This window comes from Mus pahari, chromosome 8, assembly GCF_900095145.1.
Source record: "Mus pahari chromosome 8, PAHARI_EIJ_v1.1, whole genome shotgun sequence".
NCBI classification, from domain to species: Eukaryota; Metazoa; Chordata; class Mammalia; order Rodentia; family Muridae; genus Mus; species Mus pahari.
Genome location: NC_034597.1, coordinates 11,875,995 through 11,897,699, shown reverse-complemented (window position 1 = coordinate 11,897,699; position 21,705 = coordinate 11,875,995). Strand labels below are relative to the sequence as shown.

The following is a 21,705-nucleotide window of genomic DNA, read 5'->3' as shown; positions in this document are numbered from 1 at the left end:
GCAGAGAGGCAGAGAGGCAGAGAGAGAGGCAGAGAGGCAGAGAGGCAGAGAGAGAGGCAGAGAGGCAGAGAGGCAGAGGCAGAGGCAGGCAAATCTCCATGAGATCAAGGTCAACCTGGTCTACAGGAACAGCCAGGGCTACAGAGAGAAACCCTGTCTTTCTTATCTATCTATCTATCTATCTATCTATCTATCTATCTATCTATCTATCTATCTATCTATCTATATTTTGGTTTTGGGGTTGAGTGCAGAGCCAAGCCCTGCAGTCTACCCCTGAGCTCTGCCCCCAAGTCTCCTAACTACTGACATTTATTACGGCCCAATGGGATTAGCCTAATAAAATAAATGACGATTCTGAGATGTGTTCAGACTCCCGAATTCAAGTTTCTCATCCATGAAAACCAACATTCCAGGCAGATGGGATGGCTCAGCAGGGAAAAGTCCACGCTACCAAGCCTGCGACTAAGTTCAGTCCCCAGGACTCACGTGGTGGAAGTTCTCACAAGTTGTCTTCTGACCTCCACAAATGTACCACGGCATGCACACATACCACACAGGATAGAAATTTAAAGTGTAATAAAAAAATTAAAAATCCAACATCTTTTAGAGAGTGAAGTATGAGAAAAATCCTGTAACTCAGTGGTTCTCAGTCTGGGGTGGTGACCCCTCTGGAGGTCGTATATCAGATATCCCATATGTCAGATATTTACATTATCATTCATGACATAAAATTACAGTTATGAAGCAGCAATGAAAGTTTTATTGTTGGGGGTCACCACAACATGAGGAACTGTATCAAAGGGTCAAAGTATTAGGAAGGTTGAGAACCACTGATGTAGATTTAAAAAAAAAAATTAAAGTCATGGCCATTAGTAAAATATTTCAGTAGGCAGCTAGCAGATCATAGGAATCCACGTTACTTTCTATTTTTGTAGTATATTCTTTCTCTCAAAAGTCCACTTTCAGAATTGTGTTTATCTGACTCTTTGTTTTTACATTCCCAGGGACTGAACCCAGGGCCTCACACATCCGAACGCTACCCATCTATAGCCCAAGCAAGCTCTCTACCACTGAGCTACATCCCCAGCCCAGTTTCTTTTAAAACTGATGTATCGGTGTGCTGTCTTCCCTGTGCAAGGTAACTTTCATATTAGTAGCAAAAATGTCAAGAAATTCCACTGAGAAAGTTAGGTCATTAGTACAATTAAACAACCGACCACCTTCCAACTGTGCCCGAGGGATGGCCAGCTTTGCCGCGAGCCTGCTGAGAAACGTTTATAGTTCAGGCCAGCTTCTCAGTTGCACAATTCTGAGTCACTGATGACTAATCCGGGAATAGTTTTGCTTGCGATCTATGACCTAGGCAAGGGTAGGATATATTTAGCAAATGAGAGTAAACAAAATATTAGGGACTAATGTTCTTCAAGGTCGTTTAACAAACAAAAATATACAATGTGAATCCTGTTCACAGAAGGCACGATGTGCTGTGTGGGTTATAAAGTACTCTGAGATGGTGTTAAAGGTGTAATTTTAATAATTTATGTGTTCAGGTAATAATACTTAATAATAGTATGTGTTTAAGGTCAATTTTACTGTCTCATATATAACTCAGAAATGTACATTGTTCCAATATTTTAAGGTTAGTTTACAAATAACTATCAATGTGTTAAACTCTCTTTTAATAAAAATTCTACTTCTACGAATTTATCCTAGGGAGGATAAATTTAAGAATGTTAATAAAAAAAAAAAAAAAAAAAGATAGGTGCTGGAGGTGACTCAGCATTTGAAGGCGCTGGCTGATCTTCCAGAGGATCTATTCTGTTCCCAGCACCCAGGTGGCAGCTCACAACTCCAGTAACTCCAGTCCCACAGGACTCAGTGCTTGCTTCTGGCCTCCGCAGGCATCAGTTACACATGTGGTACATAGACATATGTCAATACACATAAAATAAATAAATTTTTAAAAAATCCTGAGAACGGGAGCCAGTAAGGAAACTCAGCCACTATAAGCACTCGCTGAGCAAACCTGATGGCCTGAGTTTGGTTCCTGGAGCCCATGGTGGAAGGACAGAGCTGACTCCCCGAAGCTGTCCACCGGCCTCCACATGCATCTGCACGCACAGGCATCACACACATTCAACAACAACAAAACAAAATGTTTTGTGGGGATGGGGTGTAGCTCGAGGATGTGGCTCAGCTGTAGACGACTTGCCTAATATGCATGGGGCTCAAGGTTTAATTTTCAGCAACTCCCCCCAATGATGATTAAACAGAATAATAAATAGCTTCTAAATATAGAATGATCTGTGTAGTAGCAGGAAAGAGCATTCATAACATATTATTAAAAGAGAAATGCCCATAAGGCAATGGGGAGATGCTGGTCAAAGGGCACACAGTTTCACTTGGATAGGATATGCAAGTTCTGCAGATCTGCAGCACTGATGGTTAGCATTTACACTTGAAAGGCACTTGAAAACTAAGAGGACTTAAATGAGCTTACCGCAATGAACAACTACAAATATGTAAGGTGATAGATATAATATTAGCTTAATTTACTTAATAAGAAGATATACCAATACAAAATATTATACTGTATACTATAAATATATTATATATATATATATATATATATATTTATCAATTTACTGTTATTATTGTTGCTTTTCAAGATGAGTCTGGTCTAGAACTCACAATGTAGCCTGGGCTGGCCTTGAACTAGAGGCAATCCTCCTATATCAGCCCCCTACATGATGAGCTAACACATATGCCTGGCACCATACCTGGGTTTATTTGCCAATTATATATTCAGCTAGACAGGTAGAAAAGACAAGTAATATTTGATTGGTCACCATTACCTAATTCATTCATAATTATGAGAACACCCTTGCATGGTGGTGCACGCCTTTAATCCCAGCACTTGGGAGGCAGAGGCAGGTGGATTTCTGAGTGCGAAGTCAGCCTGGTCTACAAAGTGAGTTCCAGGACAGCCAGAGCTATACAGAGAAACCCTGTCTCGGGGAAAAAAGAGAGAGAGAGAGAGAGAGAGAGAGAGAGAGAGAGAGAGAGAGAGAGAGAGAGAACAGATAAACATTACAGGGTACATGTTATTTTGAGATTGGATCTTTGCTTAAGTGGGCTCGGCTGGCCTTGAACCATGGCATCCTCCTGCCTCTGACTCTAGAGTGCTGACATTACAAGTGTACAACACTTCACTCATCTGGAGTTACGTGGATCTGTTACTGTTGGGTTGTCTGTCTGTCTGTCTGTTTTCTGGTTTTGAGGAGGTCTCACATAACCCAAGCTGGCCTTGAGCCCCATCCTCCTGCTACTGCCTATTGAATGCTGGGACTACAGTTAGGCCTTTGTAGTTTTCAGATGGCCAGAAGTACACAGACTATAGACAGTGGCTAGTTTAGGAGAAAGAGATGATGATGAAGGTTGACAGGGGCACATGCAATTAAACTGTTCATTTGTACACTTACAATTGTGTGTGTGTGTGTGTGTGTGTGTGTGTGTGTGTGTGTGTGAGAGATGCATGTGTTTGGTCCCTAAGTATGTGACTGTATGTGTGTGTGTGTGATGCATATGTGTTTGGTCCCTAAGTATGTGACTGCATGTGCATGATGCATATGCATGTGATTGTGGGGGGTGGGGGCTGTAGGCACACACATGGCATAGGATAAGTGTACAGGTCAGAGGACTCCCTCAGGTGTTGGTCCTCACCCTCCACCTTATTTTGAGACATGATATGTCTGTCGTTCATCACTGTGTACACCAGGCTGGTCAGCCTGTGAGCTTCCAGAGAGTCACAGATGTGTACTATTACACCCCGCTTTACATGGGTCCTGGGGAATCAAACTCAGCAAGCACTTTACCTGCTGAGCCACCTTTCCAGCCCTGACTAAAATTTACTTACTTATTTTTTCTGATTTTAAATTTCATTTATTTATTTTTGAGACAAGGTATCACTCTGTAACCCAGGCTGGCCTCAGACTCATAGCGACTGTTTTGCTTCAACATGAGGGAATGTAGGCTATCTTTAAAATTTTAAGCACATGCATTTACATACATACACACACACATATATATGTATAAATAAATACAATAATGTATAACAAAACCTGTAGTTTCCGGGACTAATGACTAAAAGAGGTTATTTTCAGGCTACTGGAATTCCTCTGGTGAGGTTAATGGGTCCTGGGAACTGAGCTGTGACTACTCACTAATCGTGTATGGCTGCATGGCTGCATGGCTACCTGGTTTCTTGCCCAATATCTGCTACCAAATTAATTTTAGCCTAACTGTCGATTATCATGGCCTGAAGACTGGGCAATATGTCAAACAGCATCCCCACACTCGAAGCTGCTGGTGTGTGTGTGTGTGTGTGTGTGTGTACAAAGAGTTATCGATGAGATGAAAAGTAACGTTGCTTTTACTCAAAACTAATAAATGTCAAGGCAGGATCGTTATGAACTAACAGCTTCTATGGCATCCACACATACATTTCTCATTCTGTTCATCTTTCCAGGTAGAATGACTTATAAGGCATAAAGTGTGACCGTGGATTCCTCCTGAACCTTCTCAGGTGCCCAGGGAGCATCCACTCCACTGTGGACTTCGATGGCTGGGAATGCTGGAAGCTGATGAGCCCCCGCGATGCAGACTTCACGGTCTCCGTGCCCTGGTTTATGTGAAAAGCATTATGGTTTATTTCTAAAAGATCCCACCACCATTTTAAAAATTAAGAGAAAAGGTGAGATATTGGAAAATTCCATTTTTTAAACAGCTCTTCTAAAATATTAAGAGGTACTCAATGCTGAGTACAAAATGGTCTGGTTTCTCGAGATTAAAAAGGTTTAAGTTAAAACTGTTAAACTCTGTAACCGAGAGCGTCTGGCGAGTTTTGATTATGGCTCCTTACTACATCCTAGTTGCACTTAGAACAGGTTTCGTTTCCTGTACTCACTCTGAGTTCTTTTCGAGATGCCTTCTATGCCCCAATGGTCTGCAAACCCCTGGACACTCCAAATGTTCAAGTTCAAATGGTTTCGCTTTTCCCTTCCCAGTGAGAGTGACGCTTTTGCCACACCTCCCAGAATCCTCCTAAAGATGCACTCTGGGAAATGTAATTTAATCGCTACAGGGCACAGAGGGGTGGGTGGGTAAGTGGAAATCTGCCACACTTCCCAACAGTCTCCGAGAGGTTGCCAATGCACTCTGGGAATTGTAGTTCAAATTTCAGGCTGAGGGATTATAACCTTGGGTCGCAAAGTTAACCTTATAAAGCTTATAGTGAAAACCACCACAAGTAGCTTTAACCGTTTCCAGATTTTCTGGGATGGAGGTGTTATTTAGACGTTGCTTGGCTGAATTGGTGAGCTCCAGGTTCAGTGGGAGACCCTGCCTCAATAAACAAAGGGGAAAACCATTGAGGAAGACATTCCGTGTCAACTTTACCCTCTACACCCACATACTTAAATGTGCACCCATGGACATACATGTGCCATGTACATGATCCCACATATACATATGAACATGAAAAAAAAAAAAAAGCTTTTTTTAAGGCTAGGAGTTCCAGGCCTGCCTTTAATTCCAGGAGACAGGGGCAGAGTCCTCTGAATTTGAGGTCAGCCTAGTATACATAATGGACTATAGGTTATCCAGGGGTGCATGCTGAGACCTTGTCTTAAATAGACGAGAGGACTGTGCTTAGGTATATAGAAGCTTTAGGTAAAAGTCCTACCTTGATCAATCAGTCAGATCAATCAACATCTAAGACGAATCTCCCGTAAAGCTACTTGGGCCTGCCTTCTTCTTCCCATGGGAGTTGCTTGCTTCTATGAGAAGTCAGTGCTGTAAGCCACTCATTCAAAATATGTTTATCATTAGTTTTTAATTTTTACGTGAGGGTATTTTGCCTGCAAGTATGTCTGTACCACACATATCCCCGGTATGCATGGTTCTTGCAAGTCAGAAAAGGGTGTCAAATCCCCTCGAGCTGGAGTTAAAGATAAGTGTTAGCTTCCCAATGTGAGTATTGGTAATCAAACTCAGGCTCTCTAGAAGAGAAGCCAGTGCTGTTAACCACCAAGCCATTTCCCTCGCTCTTCAAAAATATAATTAATGAGACAAAATATTAAAAGTACAGAATACATAAAAAATGCACCTATGTGTCAACAAAATTCTATGGGAGAAAACAAAATAAATAAATATACACATGGTTGTAAGTGCTGGGGCAGAAGTTAAAGCATGTTAAGAGGAGGAACGGTTTTGCTATTTTAAGGATAGCCTCATTGTTAAGGCAACACTGGAATAAAGAACTTAGAGCTGACAGGAACGGCCAAGCTAGGATTTGTTGGGAGAGACTTGTAGACAGAATAAAATGAGCTTGTGCAGAGGCCCTGGGGTGGAGATGTGCCTGGCAGGTGTAAAGAAAGGTTAGGACTGGGGCTGGAGAGATGGCAGAATGGTTTAGAGCCCTGATTGTTCTTCTAGAGGACCTGGATTTGATTCCCAGCTCCAATATAACAACTTACAACCTTCTGGAACTCTAGTTCCAAGGGATCTGAGGTCCTCTTCTGGCCTCTGTGGGCATTGCTCAAATGTGGTACACAGTACCACACTCTCTCTCTCTCTCTCTCTCTCTCTCTCTGTGTGTGTGTGTGTGTGTGTAGTGTGTATAGGCCATTAGACATCATTCCTCAGGCACTGCTCACATGGGCTTTTGAGACAAGATCTCAGCCAGAAACTCTCCAAGTAGGCTACACTAGCCGAGTCATCAAACCCCAGGGATCTGCCTGTCTCTGCCTCCCCAGTGCTGGGATTATAGGTGCAGGCCACTGTGCCCAGTTTTTTCCATCAAGAATGCAAACTGGAACCTCAGAGATGGCTCACCAGATAAGTGATCTTGCTGCTAAGTCCCCAGAACCACGCGACGGAAGGGGAGAACCAACTCCTAATGTTGTCCTTTGATCTCCACATCAGAGCCATGGTCCACACACTAAGCTTGTTAATCAATGTAAAATAGATAGATGGCATCTGAGGAATAATTCCCAGGGCTGAACTTTGGCCTCCTCATGCACACATGTGCGTGCAAACACACGTACACCTGCATGCATGCACGCACACGCGCGCGCGCGCGCGCGCACACACACACACACACACACACAAAGTTGGCACCAATAAACCTTTTCATTTATGTTACTTCACTTTATGCTCTCAATACACTCACACCCCTAAGGCACACAGAGGCAAGATCTTGATCCTTATCCTGACAAACAAGGAAACTGAGGCAGTTGAAGAAGCCTCCCAAGGCTGTGCACCTAATGAAACCCATATGTTCTGCTCTCTCCACTGGACCACACTGTCTTTAAAGCCACAGCCAGCAAGAACTGCTCTCTCTGCTGTGCCTTTTATCCTCAAGGAAAAGGGCCAAGATTTATTAGAGGGCAGAGCTACAGCCCTGCAGCTGAGGTATTGTTCTCCAAAGAGAAGCCTAAAAGTAATTCATCAAAACACACAGAAGTCTTATGTTCCAGTTTTTATTCTCAAAGGAAAAAAAAAATCCTGGACTGTGCAGACTCGAGGGAAACCACAGAAAGGGAGATGCTGGGGCCACGTCCTACCAAGTCAGGGCTGAAGGGCCAGGGGGCTTAACCTGTCCAGACACTGCAGGTGTCCCAGGGCCAATTATGTTGCATTTTGTGCTCTGCCCACTTATCAGATCCCACCACCAAGCAAACAGTACTCAGGCCAGCACCGCCCCAGCCAAAGCAAACATCCCGCCCTGCTGGCGGTTTACTATGCTGCCCTATCATGGCTTCTTCGCAGCACTCATTACTGTGAATTTGTGACTTCAGAGGGAATGGGAGCCCAGAGAGAACAATTTAACATAAGGCTCCCTGCCCTGAGCATGTGATAAGATGCTTCTGGATGAATCAGCTTGATTCAGGACTCAGCCCTGCCAAGGGCACCTGCAGACAGGTACACGTCCCCCACAGGGCGTTAGTCATCCATGGCACCAAATCTGACCTTCCACTGCCAAGTGTGGGGCTACATCTGAGGAAATAAGGTTAGCTCCTCTGCAGCCCCTTGTAAAACCTCCCTTAGTGCTCCCATTTGGAAGTATTTCCATCCAGAAAGGTCCCTTGAAGAGGCCCCACAGCCACCATTCCCCCTTTTAAAAAGATGCCAGGCGGGGAGGGTTCGGGATGAGTCGATGGTTGGACAGCCTCCCATCCATCACCAGCCAGGCCTGGAAACGTTCCCTCCAGCTAACCAACCCTATCTCTTCAGGCCTGGGAAGCAACTGACTTTCTCATGGGAATCCAAGCCTGAATGCGGATAGAATGACTGACATGCAGATGAAGACCCCACCCCTCACTTGTGACCTTCAATATGACACAAGCCAGCCAGGAGCAACTGGGGAACTTGAGGACAGAGGAGGACAGTGATGCTTCTTTGAGGATGGTGTCTGGGAGATTACCAGAGGATGGGCAGGGTGGTTGGGAGGTCCTAATAGAGCTATTGGCAGGCTGGGCAAAGCCAGGGAGCTGAGGGCAGGATGGAGGTTTCTGTTCACTGCAGGTTTGTGAGAATTAGAGATAGTGCAATACACCATTGTCATGTATGGGTAGGGAAAGTTTTAGGCAGTGACACAGGAAAATAATAATCCATTATCCATCAGCCCACCACTTTAGCCTCCTTCTAGCTGAGAAGCCGAGGAATGTCATAGCAGGCCAGGCAGGACTTCAGATAAGATAGTAGCACGTCGAGTACTTTGATGGTGAGTATCCCAACCCTTGTGGCCTGGGTGACCTGTAGTCAGAACCTGCTTTTGCCTTGTCCCTAGGGAGCTATGTACCCTGTACATGTAGTCTGAGGATCTCCTGTGTTCCTGGTATGTCTGTTCTAGAAGTATAAAGACATGTGACTCTGGGGAGAAGACAAGGAGGTGACTCAGGGACTGGACTTCTTACTTTCTTTGTTTGTTTGTTTGTTTGGTTGGTTTTCTCCTCTTTAGGCATCTTGAAGCTAGGTGGGTCTACAAGACTCTTCTTAGCTATAGCCTGGCTTACATGGCTAGGAACCAGAGGCACAGGGCAGACTGGGCTTGCCTCTCCACGGCTGGTTTCCTGAGCTGCCATAGACCTTAAGTGCCAGAGCTCTGTAAACAGCCAGGGCTTGTTTCCTGGCTCCTTTGCTTACTAAACAGCCTCTCCTTTTGTGTGTGCCACAGCTAGAACCCATTCCTGCTTCTTGGGCTACAGTCACTCTTTCTGCCTCCCTGTGGATTAATGATTGAGTCCTAACAGGATGTTGTCTCTGGAATATCTCAAGAGTCTCTCAGCAGGTAGTAGTGTCTTGGAGAAGAGCAATCAGGTATAGAACAATAGAGCCATCTACGTTGGAAGGCCCCACTCCAGGTGGTCTCTGGCTCAGGGGCAGCAAGGGCAAAGTCAGCCTTTCCAGGCTGGGGGAGGCAACAATTTCCCCCTAAATATATAATAAAAATTAGCTGGACTGGGGCACAAAATTTATTTATGCTCCATAGTCTTGTCTGGGAATTATGGTAGTTGGCAGCCGCGCCTGGCTTGGGGACTCAGATTTTTCCAGAACTATTCTTATCCATCAAGGAGCATATATGCAGCTTGTTTGTGTTTATTTTGCACAAACATGGCTCTGTGGAGTATTATTAATAAACAATGGCCTCTTGGAATATACCTCTGTCTTAGATTGATATAGTTCAGAAATCTGGTTGCCCGTCATTGACTGACCGGCCCTCATAGCACACCTAATTCCCAAATCAGACCAAAGCCACAATATATACTCGATATGTTTTTTTATACTGATAAATTTCTGCCACCTGCGCTTGCTGGAGGTGAGGCTGCATGCTTGCTGAAGACAGGCTGTAAGGCTATGACTGACCTGCTTGAAGCACAAAGCTGAGACAGTTGAAAGGCAACAGGATAAAAGCTTCTTTGGGGAAGTCCAGGTACTCTATTCAGTGCAAATTAGCAACAATCAAGCTCGAACTCTGCCTCTGGGTGCAAAGAAGGCTGCTTTGAGAATCAACAGAAAAGCTGTTTCATATGTAGGTAGGCTAAGCTCCAAGTTAACTCTGCTAGCTAATAAAGATTTTTAGCTATCTTCATTAGGAATCTCTAATATTGGAATTATTACTAGACCAGTCCAAGATTGAGTTAGACTAACTGGTCACATTGAAGGAAAGAGAAGAATCATTATAACTCCTCCTTATGACTAAATTTTTTTAAGTCAGATTTCACAGTCTCTAATGTTCTCTGTCCCATAAGGTGAAAAAGCTTGAAGCAAGGCAACTTAGTTTGTCCAATCTGGGACAAAGGCAAGCAAAGGTGGGTCAAAAACATATACCCAAATCAGTTCTTATGTCACCAGTGAGGGCACTCAGCAAACTCACAGATCAGCTTGTCACACAAACCTTTCTGGAAGTTGTCATGCTTCAGCAACATTCTGTGAAGAAAACACAAGCTTTCCCTCTTCCCATATAGGGTAGCTGTTCAGGATCAAGCCATATGCCAATAAGATCGTTTTCATCTCACCTAGACATGAATATGTCTAGTTTTAAGATGATACTATAATGCGTTTAGTAAGTTCTTTGACATCCAAATTTAAAATTTTTAAAAATAAAAATAAGATTTAAATGATGTACACAGGGATAATTCCTCCCTTTCTTTGTTAAAAAGATAAAGTTTTTAAGGTTTCACAATACCTTGTCTTTGAGAATTATAAAAAGTCTCAGTGACATGGGTAACATTAAATTGTTGACAAAACATCTCAAATACTTGACCATTATAGCCAGTTCCAACATCAGACAAGGACTTTCCTTTAGTGCAAGGTATCTGTGTTTGCAATATAAACAGAGCCTTTGAAGTTCCTTACATGTTAACTGGGTTCACTCATCTGATCCTTTAAACAAAGACAAGACTATCCACCAAGACCGAGGTAGGTGACCAAGTCTGAGCAAGTAAGGGACCTTACATAATAATGAGAGAGATAACATGAACAAATGCACAGGAGAACCTGATGGAAAGAGGTGGGATAGCTTAGGACAGGTCAAGCCTGCTATCTGAGTGGGTTAGAATGTGAGCACAGGGCTGGGATGTGGAGAGGAAGAACACAGGAAAGACACAGGACATCAGGTCCCCTGATGTGAGGAGGTATGGGTCATGGTGTGTGAACACAAGGGATTTAGGCCATATGAGAAGGTAGAAGGATAGTGCTCTGTGACATGTGTCCAGGGACTGATATAGAGGCCATGGTATTAAGACACGGTATGTGGAGAAGAGCTGACCATGAGTGCTAGAAGTTGACCATGTATGTATGAGATGTGAGAGGTAGGGTTTCCTTGAATACAGGTCCAGTTGTATGGATAGTAGCCCCTGCCTGTGGCCAAGGGTAAATTACAGAGGGCATGGAAGGAGATGCCAAGCCACACTAGGACTCCCTGCTTTGCTTCAGTTTTCCATGGCTCAGTACCAGCCAGAAAGATGAGCATCTGTAGCCAGAGCAAAGAGCAGACAGCACATTGCTTTGGCTCTCCTCTTGCTTCATTTCTTCCCCTCCTTCTAGCAAGAACCAGCCCTTTCCCAGGCTAGCCCAATTCCCTCTCTAACTCTGAGTGCTGTCATCATTCCTCTAAACTATCTAAGTAAATATGTCTGCTCTCAGGTCTGTTCCATGAACGTTGAGGTGCTTTGCTAGAAAGCTGCTAAGTGTCCCCCGGTGTCAGGACCAGTAATGACCAACAGTGAGTCTATAGGAACCATCCCTGGCCCAGAAGAGGCTCATTTGGGCCTCAGTTCCGTTCTTTCTCTCCAGTGAAGCAGTGCTTTGAAACACATATGGAGGGTCTACCAGATGTCCCAAAGGGACAAAGCCTATCTTCCCATGAACTGAGTAGATAATTAATGGATCTGTTAGTGCTTTTTCTCTACCACTACTCTTACTGTAAACAAGTGTATCACTAACCTCAAATGAGATTCTGAGTTTGGCACTGAATTTTTTTCCAGCAAATTTGGTAGACTCAGGAGTCTCCAAAATATTTTCAAAACGTGAAAGTAGGAGAACTGTTACAGAAGGGGACAAAGGCAGAGTGAGGGCAAGAAAGGGCAATGGGTAGATATGATCAAAGTGGATTATGTGCACATATAGAAATGTCAGAACCAAACCCATTAGTTTGTATGAAGTATACTAATATCCACTGTACTAGCTAGCTACCTGGCATTGCTATAGCGGAATACTTGACCAAAGCATTTTAAGGAAGGAAGGATGGAGAGATGGCTCAGTTGTTAAAGGTTGGGCTTACAATCAAAAGGACAAGAGAAGAAGAATCAATTTTGATGACATTGTCAGGAAAGACAGTCTGTTGTGGTGGGGAAGAAGAGTCTTGAGACAGCTGGTCACACATCTGTAGCCAGGCAGCAGAGAGTGCTGGACACCGGTACCTCAGCCTATTCGAGAAGCCAGCGAGCAGCATTTCTCTATGGTCTATGATTCTGTTTCTGCCTCCAGATTCCTGCCTTGGCTTCTCTTCATGATGCACTGTAACCTGTAAATGGAAATAAACCTTTTCTCCACCTAAGTTTGTGTGTGTGTGTGTGTGTGTGTGTGTGTGTGTGTGTTGTTTATCACAGCAACAGAAAGCAAATTAGAACAGTTGGGTTCTTTGGTGCAATCTCCATCCAGTGAGGCCCAAGGACAGTAGGCAAGCCCTCGGCTTCCTTACACTCTGTGACTAATCTGAGGTACCCTCTGCAATCTCCCAGGTGTCCCAGAGGGGTCAAGCCCCAGTGTCAACAGCAGTCCTCTGCTCGCCTACACACTTGTCCCTGCCTTCCTCTGAGTCCTCTGTCCTGACTTCTGGTATCACTTGCCAGATGAACAATCTCACAGCATCTTAGATGTGGTCTGAGGAAGCCCAGGGTTGGCATCTTTTTCAGAATTGTGGACATGGAGCTGTTTAAATGAGCCTTGAGTTGTGGAAAATAAGAGCTGCCCCAATCCCAGCCCCACCACCAACCATGCTGCCAGTTGAGGTTTAGATTCTATGTTAAACAAACAAACAAACAAACAACAAAAATACCCTGCTCTTTCCAAAAGGAAAAAAAAAACCCAGCAATGATTAATCAAGATCAACATTGGGGCTGTAGAGATGGCTCAGCATTTAAGAGGACTGGCTGCATTTGCAGAGACCTGGGTTCAATTCTCAGCACCCACATGGTGGTGGTCTTAGTTACTATTGCTATAATGTAGCACCGTGACCAAAAGCAACTTGGGAAGGAAAGGGTTCATTTGGCTTATACTTTCACATGACTGTTCATCACTGAACAAAGTCAGGACAGAAATTCAGACAGGGCAGGAACCTGGAGGTAGGAGCTGATGCAGAGGTCCCTGAGGGGTGCTGCCTACTGGCTTGCTCTATAGGTCTTGCTCATACTGCCTTTTTATAAAAACCAAGAAACTGGGCGTGGTGGTGCACACCTTTAACCCCAGCACTCGGGAGGCAGAGGCAGGCGGATTTCTGAGTTCGAGTCCAGCCTGGTCTACAAAGTGAGTTCCAGGACAGCCAGGGCTATACAGAGAAACCCTGTCTCAAAAAACAAAACAAAACAAAACAAGACCATCAGCCCAGAGTGCTACCACTAATAATGGGGTGGGCCCTTCTCCACCCATCACTAATTAAGAAAATGCCCTACCAGCTTGCCTACAGCCCCATCTTATGGAGGCATTTTCTCAGTTGAGGTTCCTTTTTCTCAAATGACTTTAGCTTGTGTCAAATTCACATAAAACTATCCAGCACAGGGCTTGCAACCATCTGCAACTCCAGCTCTAGGGGATCCAACACCCTCTTCCAGCATCTGGTACACATATGGTGTACATATATTCATGCAAGCAAATCATTTATGCACATAAAACAATCTAGTAAATACATCTTTTAAGCAAATCAGCAACATTCATAGCTGCTTATTTAATTGGAGACTCCTCTTAAATCATCCCTCAGCATTCCACATTCTCACTTCTGGTCACAGAAAGCTGGACCTCATCTGAGATTGACCTGTCAGATAAATAAAGACTCATATAGACAGACCTACCATCTGTCTCACATAAAATGTTCTCCTACAGTACGTACTACTGTAAGGAAACATCCAGGAGTCCCCAGCATCCTCATCTACAACTCAGCAGTTCAGCCACTTGGTTCTATTAAGTAGGCCATTAAGGTGGCCCCTCCTGTCTCCTACCCTTTCTCATACAGAGCACAAACCCGGAGCATGTGGGCCTCATCTCTCCCCTCGGCTCCTGTTTGACAAGTATCCTTTCACTTCTATGCAGACACATCAGTTGAATAAGTCCATAAGCAAATACCTATGTTGGATGGTCATGTGGGTGGCCTGTCCTTTTCCTTATCTCAAGGCTCATTCAGATGGAAGGAAGCCCGAGGCCAGCTATCTGTTTACTCTGGGTTCTCTGTCCATTGTACATGGGATTGACCTGAGTTTTTTCCCCCCTCCAATCTCTCTATTAGTTCAGCTTCAGAAAATCTCTTATCACCTCCAGATGTTAGGCCACTCTCTGCCATCAAGCCTTCCTGGCCATTTTACATTTGTCATTAATTGATTTTGCCCTCCCCACTTGGGAAGCACAAATTGGCTCTGGCCGTTAGCAGTAATACTTCCCCGAAAGGGGTTATAAATCATGCCTCGTGTCTAGCTCTTGCTCACAGAGGAACAGTCTCTACATAAGGAGATACTTGGCTAGATTTAGTATGTTGGGGATGGGGAGGATGCAATAGTCCACATACTAAAGGCTGACAGATCCCGACACATAGAGGACACTCACTTTGGATGTGCAGACAGAATAGAGGGAAGGAAAGAAGAAGGAAGGGATGGAAGGTTGTGTGGCTTTCCCTAGAGAGATGTGAAAAAATTTCTGTTCACTCCAAATAGGCCATGGACTACAGACCTAAGAGACCATCCCACTGAAGGGCAGCTTGGTGAGCCAATGAGCTTCCTGGAGAGTATGAATGACTCAAAGGAGGCTATATTTCTGAGAAGTCTACCCCAGCATGGGTGACAACCTACAAGGTGCATCCCTGGAACTCTGTGCCTAACTGGAAGGCAGCTCTGAGGAAAATTCTCCTCTCTCTAGAAAGTATTTACTGTCTATCTCACCTGTGGGAGCGGCTTTGTGACTCTTAAGTTTTCTAAGCTTCCTGAACCTTGTGAAGGAATGAGGAAGAAGGGCTAGGGTGTCTCTTCAATAGGACAGTGTGCTTTAAGGACCACAAGAGTTGTCCTCTCTCACATTTCACCTTTGTCTTTTGTTTGTTGATTTTTTTTTTGAGACAGGGTTTCTCTGTGGAGCCCTGGACATCTTGGAACTCACTCTGTAGATCACTCTCAAACTTGGAGATCCATCTACCTCTGCCTCCCAAGTGCTAGGATTAAAGGCATGTGCCACTACCACCAGGCTCACCTTTGTATTCCAATACCTGTTGATTTTATGGGCTAAGTCTTAGACTCTAAGTGTTTTCAGAAAGTCCACTTGGTGTGGTAGCACCTGCTTTTAATCCCACTACTTAGGAGGCAGAGACAGATGGATCTCTGTGAGTTTGAGGCCAGCCTGGTCTACACTGTGAGTCCAGGCCAACTAGAGCTATATATGACACTGTCCCAAAATAACAACAATGAGTTTTTATTATATATAGCAACAAGATCACATGGATGTGTTCTTGAGAGGTACCTCATCCACGTCTTGGATCAGAAAACCAGAACCAGCAGATGCCAAGGACCAGCCTCAGCTTGGAGAGGGGTTCTGAGGAAGGAGTGTTTGTGAGCAGCAAAAAGAATGACATGAAATCAAATTGTGGGTACAAGCTGACAGCCTGTGTTCTTCTCAAGACAGCTTTCTGAAGATCACCAGACAGCTCAGCTCTCACAGACCAAAGCCCAGTCTTCTATTTACATATCAATTCAATCGTCCACCCCAGGTTCCCTTTTGATTATCCCATGTATCTGTATTTTTTGATGTTAGCCCCTGGAATCCTAGGAAAAGACAGCAAGCACATTTTTCTTAACAATGCAAATGAATTCAGAGACTGCTTGCCTTTTTAAACGTAAACAACAAGCTAGTTGGGTGGGATCCATCTTTGAGTTCACCATTCCCACCACACTAGGGCTGATATTTACTCTGTCCCAGTCCCAGGTTGACTTGGGATGCAGGAATCTGCTTGCCTTTGTTTCTGCTTGCTTTTGTATCTTTCTGACAAACTGGTTCACAGTGCAGCTGACTCTGTTCTTTTAGGTCCATGAAACCCCTCATATAATTCATATTGCATCCTTATATTTTGCTGCATCCTTATATTTTGCATAGTTGAGAAATTATATATTTTTGAACTCATGTTTTCAGAGTTCTTTCCCACAGCCTTAAGGGCTGTCCTGAAGGTCTCAGCATTTACCATTTTGCTAAGACATAGAGACACACTCACCTCCTGGACATGGAGTCATTCACCTTTGCAGGGGGAGTATTTCCCAAAAGAGGAACATAAAGTAAATTATGTACATTATTATACAAATAAGCCCTATACCCACAGCAACTGTTAGTACTCGTGGAGGCCCACACCCTGCTGGCTCTGCTCCAGGGGTGGGAATTATGTCATGCCACCCCTTCCACATGGCCATGCAGGACTCAGAAAGCAAAGATGCCTCCCCAGCTCTCCTCACACTGCCTCCCAAATGGACAACATATTTTTTCACTCTTAATGCCAAGTAGCTGTGCCCCTACCTCATCTCACCCCAATGATGTCTGTGTTTTATGTGGGGCTTTGTAGCAAAGGAGAAACTCTCTCTCTCTCCCTCTCCCTCTCCCCCTCTCTCTCACATTTGAAAAATAAAAATTCTCTCCATTGCTTTGGTTTTCTGTAAGGCACTTTGTTTTAGTTACTTTTTCTGTTGTTGTTAAAAGACCCCATGACCAAGGAAACTTACAGAAGAAAGTGTTTACTGGCCCTTTGCTTACAGTTTTAAAGGGTGAGTCCATGTCTATAATGACAGGGAACATGGTGGCAGACAGACATGAGAGCATGGTGGCAGACAGACATGGCACTTGTAGCTGAGAGCTTACATCTTTTTTTTTTAAGATTTATTTTTTTTAAAGATTTATTTATTATATGTAAGTACACTGTAGCTGTCTTCAGACACTCCAGAAGAGGGAGTCAGATCTTGTTAAGGATGGTTGTGAGCCACCATGTGGTTGCTGGGATTTGAGCTCTGCACCTTTGGAAGAGCAGTCGGGTGCTCTTACCCGCTGAGCCATCTCACCAGACCTTAAGATTTATTTTTATTTATTGTATATGCATATACTCTATCTGCATGTACACCTACATGACAGAAGAGGGCATCAGATTGCATTGTAGGTGGTCATGAGCCACCATGCGATTGCTGGGAATTGAATTCAGGACCTCTGGAAGAGCAGAGAGATAGGCCATCTCTCCAGCTCTAAGAACTTATATCTTGATACACAAGCATGAAGCAGAGAGAGTGCTAACTGGGCTTGACATGTTTCATTTTTTAAGCCCCAAAGTCCACCCCAGTGACACACCTTCTCTAACAAAACCACACCTATTGATCCTTCCTAAATAGTTCCACTGATTAGGGACTAACGATTCAAATATATGAGTGTATGGGGGACATTTCCATTCAAGCCACCACATTCTTCTACACCTGCATGTGTACACTCTCATCTCCACCTTATTGCAAAAATAATGGTGGTTGTTTGTTCTGACAGGATGGCCATAGCTAGCATCTGCACATCAGAGCTTCTAGGTGATGCGTATACCTGTGACGTACGTCCACATCCCCTTTGATGGTAGAAGCTCAGTTCCAGAATCTTGCTTTCTTAGTTACTTAATCCAAAGATGTCCCGTGTGACATGGCCATGTAAATGTTCTCCTGGACACTCTGCCTTTCCTGAGTGAGGATCAGAGCCAGGAAACACAAAGAGAGGAAGGCAGACAATGGCAGGAGTTGGTGCCATCCAGATGCCAAGGAGTGGTCCTGGTGCTCATCTTTGCCACATTTTTTTTGTATGAAATTGCCAGAATAGGGAAATCGAATAGAGACAGAAAACCGGTTCCTGTAGGCTGAGGGACCAGGCTTATGTGAAGGAGGAGCAAAAGCCAACGAGGAAAGAATTCTTCTTTGAAACAGTAATTGAAAGCCATGCTCTTGTAACTCTGTGGATACAGTACAAACCATGTGTGATGGTCAGGTTGACTGCCAGCTTGACAGGCTCTTTGTGTGCCACCAATTTCTGTGAGGGAGTTTCTAGATTGAATTTGTTGCAGTGGGAAGATCCTTGCTAAATGTGAGCAGGACCACCTGATGGCTGGACTCCCAGGATGAGTAAAACCAGGAGAAGACAAGCTGGCCACAGGGCTCATCTCTCTTTGCTTTCTGGCTTCTGATGCAATGTGACCAGATGCCACACACTCCTGCCAGGATGAACATGTTATACCCCCACACTATGAACTAAAATAGACCCTTCCTCCCCTAAGTTGCTTTCGTCAGGTATTCTCTCAGCAATGAGAAAATTAACTACTACACTGTGGAGGCATGACTGTTTTCAAGGTGAGTGTGCTGAAAAAAATTCAGTGAAAGATACTGCCACCAACAGATGATGGACAAAGAAGATGCGGTATCTGTACACCATGGAATACTGCTTATCCATTAAAAAAAAAAAAAAAAAGTAAAATCAAGACACTGGTAAGAAAATGCACAGAACTGGAGATTATTATGTTACATTCCAAAATGAGCCAGACTCAGAATGACAAATACTACATGTTTTCTCTCATAAGCAGAATCTAAATTTAAGTGTGTGTGTGTGTGTGTGTGTGTTTCTACATGGAAGTAGAAAGTGGGCCTTAAGGAAGTAGGACTGGGGAAGGGTAATGGGATGCATGTGGCATAAATAGAGGGTGGTAGTATATCAGATGAAGAAGGGCAGTGAGTGTGAGGATGAGTGTGCATGTGTCGGTAAGTTAACCATCAATTCGACACAATCTAGTATTCCTTGGAAAGAGAGTCTTCATGAGACATTCTCTACAGGGACATGTCTGTTGAGAACTCTCTTGATTATTACTTTGTGTAGAGTACCCAGTCTGTTGTGGGCAGTACCATTCCCTATGCAGGGGTCCTGAACTGTATGGGTGGAGAAACTGAGTAGTTGAAAAGCAAGCAAGCAAGGGTCTGTGCTGATTTTCTCTCTGCTCTTGACTCTAGAGGTGACTGGCTGCTTGCTTGAGTTCCTGCCCAAAGACCTGGAGTGAGTAGAATAGACTCCCTTCACTCATAAGTTGCCTCCTGTCAGGGCATTCTATTACAGCAACAGAAATGACATTGTAACAGTGGGGAAGGGCAGTAATGGAGAGAGATGAGTAAGAACAAAGTATGATGACATCTACAGATGAAACTGCCATAATTAATCCCATTACTTTAGAAGCCAATTTAAAGATTTAATGGAAATAAATGAAGTTATTAAAACAATTACATGTTCCCACTAAAGCAAACCTACCACTGGGAAGATAAATGAGCATATAAAGGTGTGGGGATATGAGGGTTTCTTTTACTTTTTTAAAGTTTGTTTTCCTTATTTTTTATTTTATATGTATGTGTGTTTTGCCTGAGGACATTTGCCTGTGCACTGCATGTATCTGGTGCCTGAGGCAGCCAGAAAAGGGTGTTGAATCCCCTGGGACTACGGCTGCAGAGGGTGGTGAGCTGCCATGGCGGTGCTGGGAACCCAACCCAGGTCCTCTGAGAACCACTGAGCCAGAAGGTTTCTATTTTTCAAGATGTTTTGTCTTTAGCAATAAAATTTATTTATGTATAAATATAAATAGATATATCTGGGGAGATGGCTCAGCAGTTAAGAGTACTTCCTGTTCTGCCAGAGGAAATAAGGGTTAGTGCCCAGCGTCTAAGTCGGGAGCCTCACAAACAAGATGTGCAAACAAGATTGTGCTAAGTGCCTCAGGTAACAAACACACAGGCTGGGGGTGTGGCTCAGTTGGTAGGATGCTTGCCTAGTGCTCATCAAGCCCTATAAACCAAGCATGGAGTGCACACATGTGATCCCATCCCCAAGGAGGCAGAGAACTAGAGGCGCATTAGCTCAAGGACAGTCTCAGCTAGATGCCAAGTCTGAGGTCATCCTGGGCTAGATGAGATCTTGTCTCAAAAGAAAAAAGGGAGTGGGTTGGAGAGGTGTTTCAGTGTTAAAACGCCAGCACCCACATTTGTTAGCTCACAGCTGCCTGTAATTCTCACTCCAGGACATTTGACGCCTTCTTGTACTCTATGGGTACCCACACACACGGCATACATCCACACCCACAAACATACACACATATAAAAATAAATATTAAGAAATAGACAGTGAGCCTGAGGAGACGGCTCAGTGGTTAAAAGCGCATACTATCTGCTCTTCTGGAGGACTCAGGCTCTGTTCCCAGCACCCAGCCACCTGCATGCAGTTCCAGTTCCAAGAGATCTGACACCCTCTTCTGGCCTGCACATGGTGCACAGACATACATGCAGACAAAACACCCAGACACACGAAATAAAGCTAAATAAATATTTTTAAATAAATAAAATGGGATAGCTGGTCTCGGTGTCACATGAATTTAATCTGGGCACTCTGAAGACAGTGGATCTGTGTGGATTTAAAGCCAGCTTGGTCTACATACCATGCTCCAGCCCAGCCAGGGCTACATTGGGTCTTTGTCTTAAAACCAAAACAAGATAGGCAGATAGATAGATAGATAGATAGATAGATAGATAGATAGATAGATAGATCTGGAGAGATGGGTCAGCTGTTAAAGGCTAAGCTAACAACTGAAAAGAAAAAAAAATCAGTAACTGCACACATGCACAGTATGTTAGGTGAATTATTATATAATGTCAATAAAGTAGTCACATCTTCCAAAGATCAATCGGGGCACTATGGGTCCTCCTGTGGAAAAAGGAGACACCGACAGTACCATGTGGGTGGAGGCTCATGTCCGGTTTCTGTCTTCTCCACACTTTCATCTCCTGGCTCAGCATCCTCAGACAGCCTGCTCAAGAGTCTCAAGCCAGACCAACCATTGGCCAAAGTGATAGCTGGTCGTAACCAGGGCTGCCCATGTATCTATCAGCAGCACCGATTGATAATGCTGCTAAGCAAGGCTGTCATCTGCCTGTTTACTTTGCTTAGATTTGTTTTACTCCGGTTTACTCAGCCCCAGGTTTCCCCAATAGGCAGGTCAATCCTCCCCACTCCCTTCTGTAAGCAAGGACAACCCACACCCTTGTGATCCTTCCCTCCCAGCCTCCTGCGTTTGAACTGGAAGCCTTCCCAAGTGAGGAATCTGAAGTTGTCAAGATCCCTTCAGTCCCAGCAGAGTGGGCTCCGGATCAGATTCTCTCTCAGACACTCAGCCTCACATGGAAGCAGAAGCTAAGACCAGATGAGCTCGGGAGGAGCTCGTAGGTGTCCCTGAGGGGCCCATGCATTTGCTGCTCTGCATGGAAAAACAAGGCTGGGTGGGGGATGGCAGGCCTGTTTGCACACCGCACTGTTCAAACAGACTCCCCTGCCGCAGACACCTGTGCGGTGGAGGACAGGGCA

The 21,705-nt window shown here is 44.3% G+C and overlaps 1 protein-coding gene across 6 annotated transcripts in view; it reads right to left on the bottom strand.

Annotated features, from left to right (window-relative positions):
* Positions 1-5,053, bottom strand: part of Nudt13 (nudix hydrolase 13) — a 25,196-nt gene extending 20,143 nt beyond the window's left edge. For 2 of the 6 annotated variants that reach the window (XM_029541625.1, XM_029541622.1), the window contains exons 1-2: positions 4,967-5,052; positions 4,503-4,681 (exon numbers count right to left, since the gene is read on the bottom strand). In XM_029541625.1, the coding sequence (XP_029397485.1) occupies positions 4,503-4,504 (2 nt within the window). In that variant the 5' untranslated portion in view covers positions 4,505-4,681; positions 4,967-5,052. Of the gene's footprint in view, positions 1-1,220; positions 1,360-4,502; positions 4,682-4,966 lie in introns of all 6 variants that reach the window. The other 4 variants (XM_029541628.1, XM_021203953.2, XM_029541624.1 and 1 more) reach the window with 3 other exon arrangements.
* Positions 5,054-21,705: the final 16,652 nt, after the last annotated feature.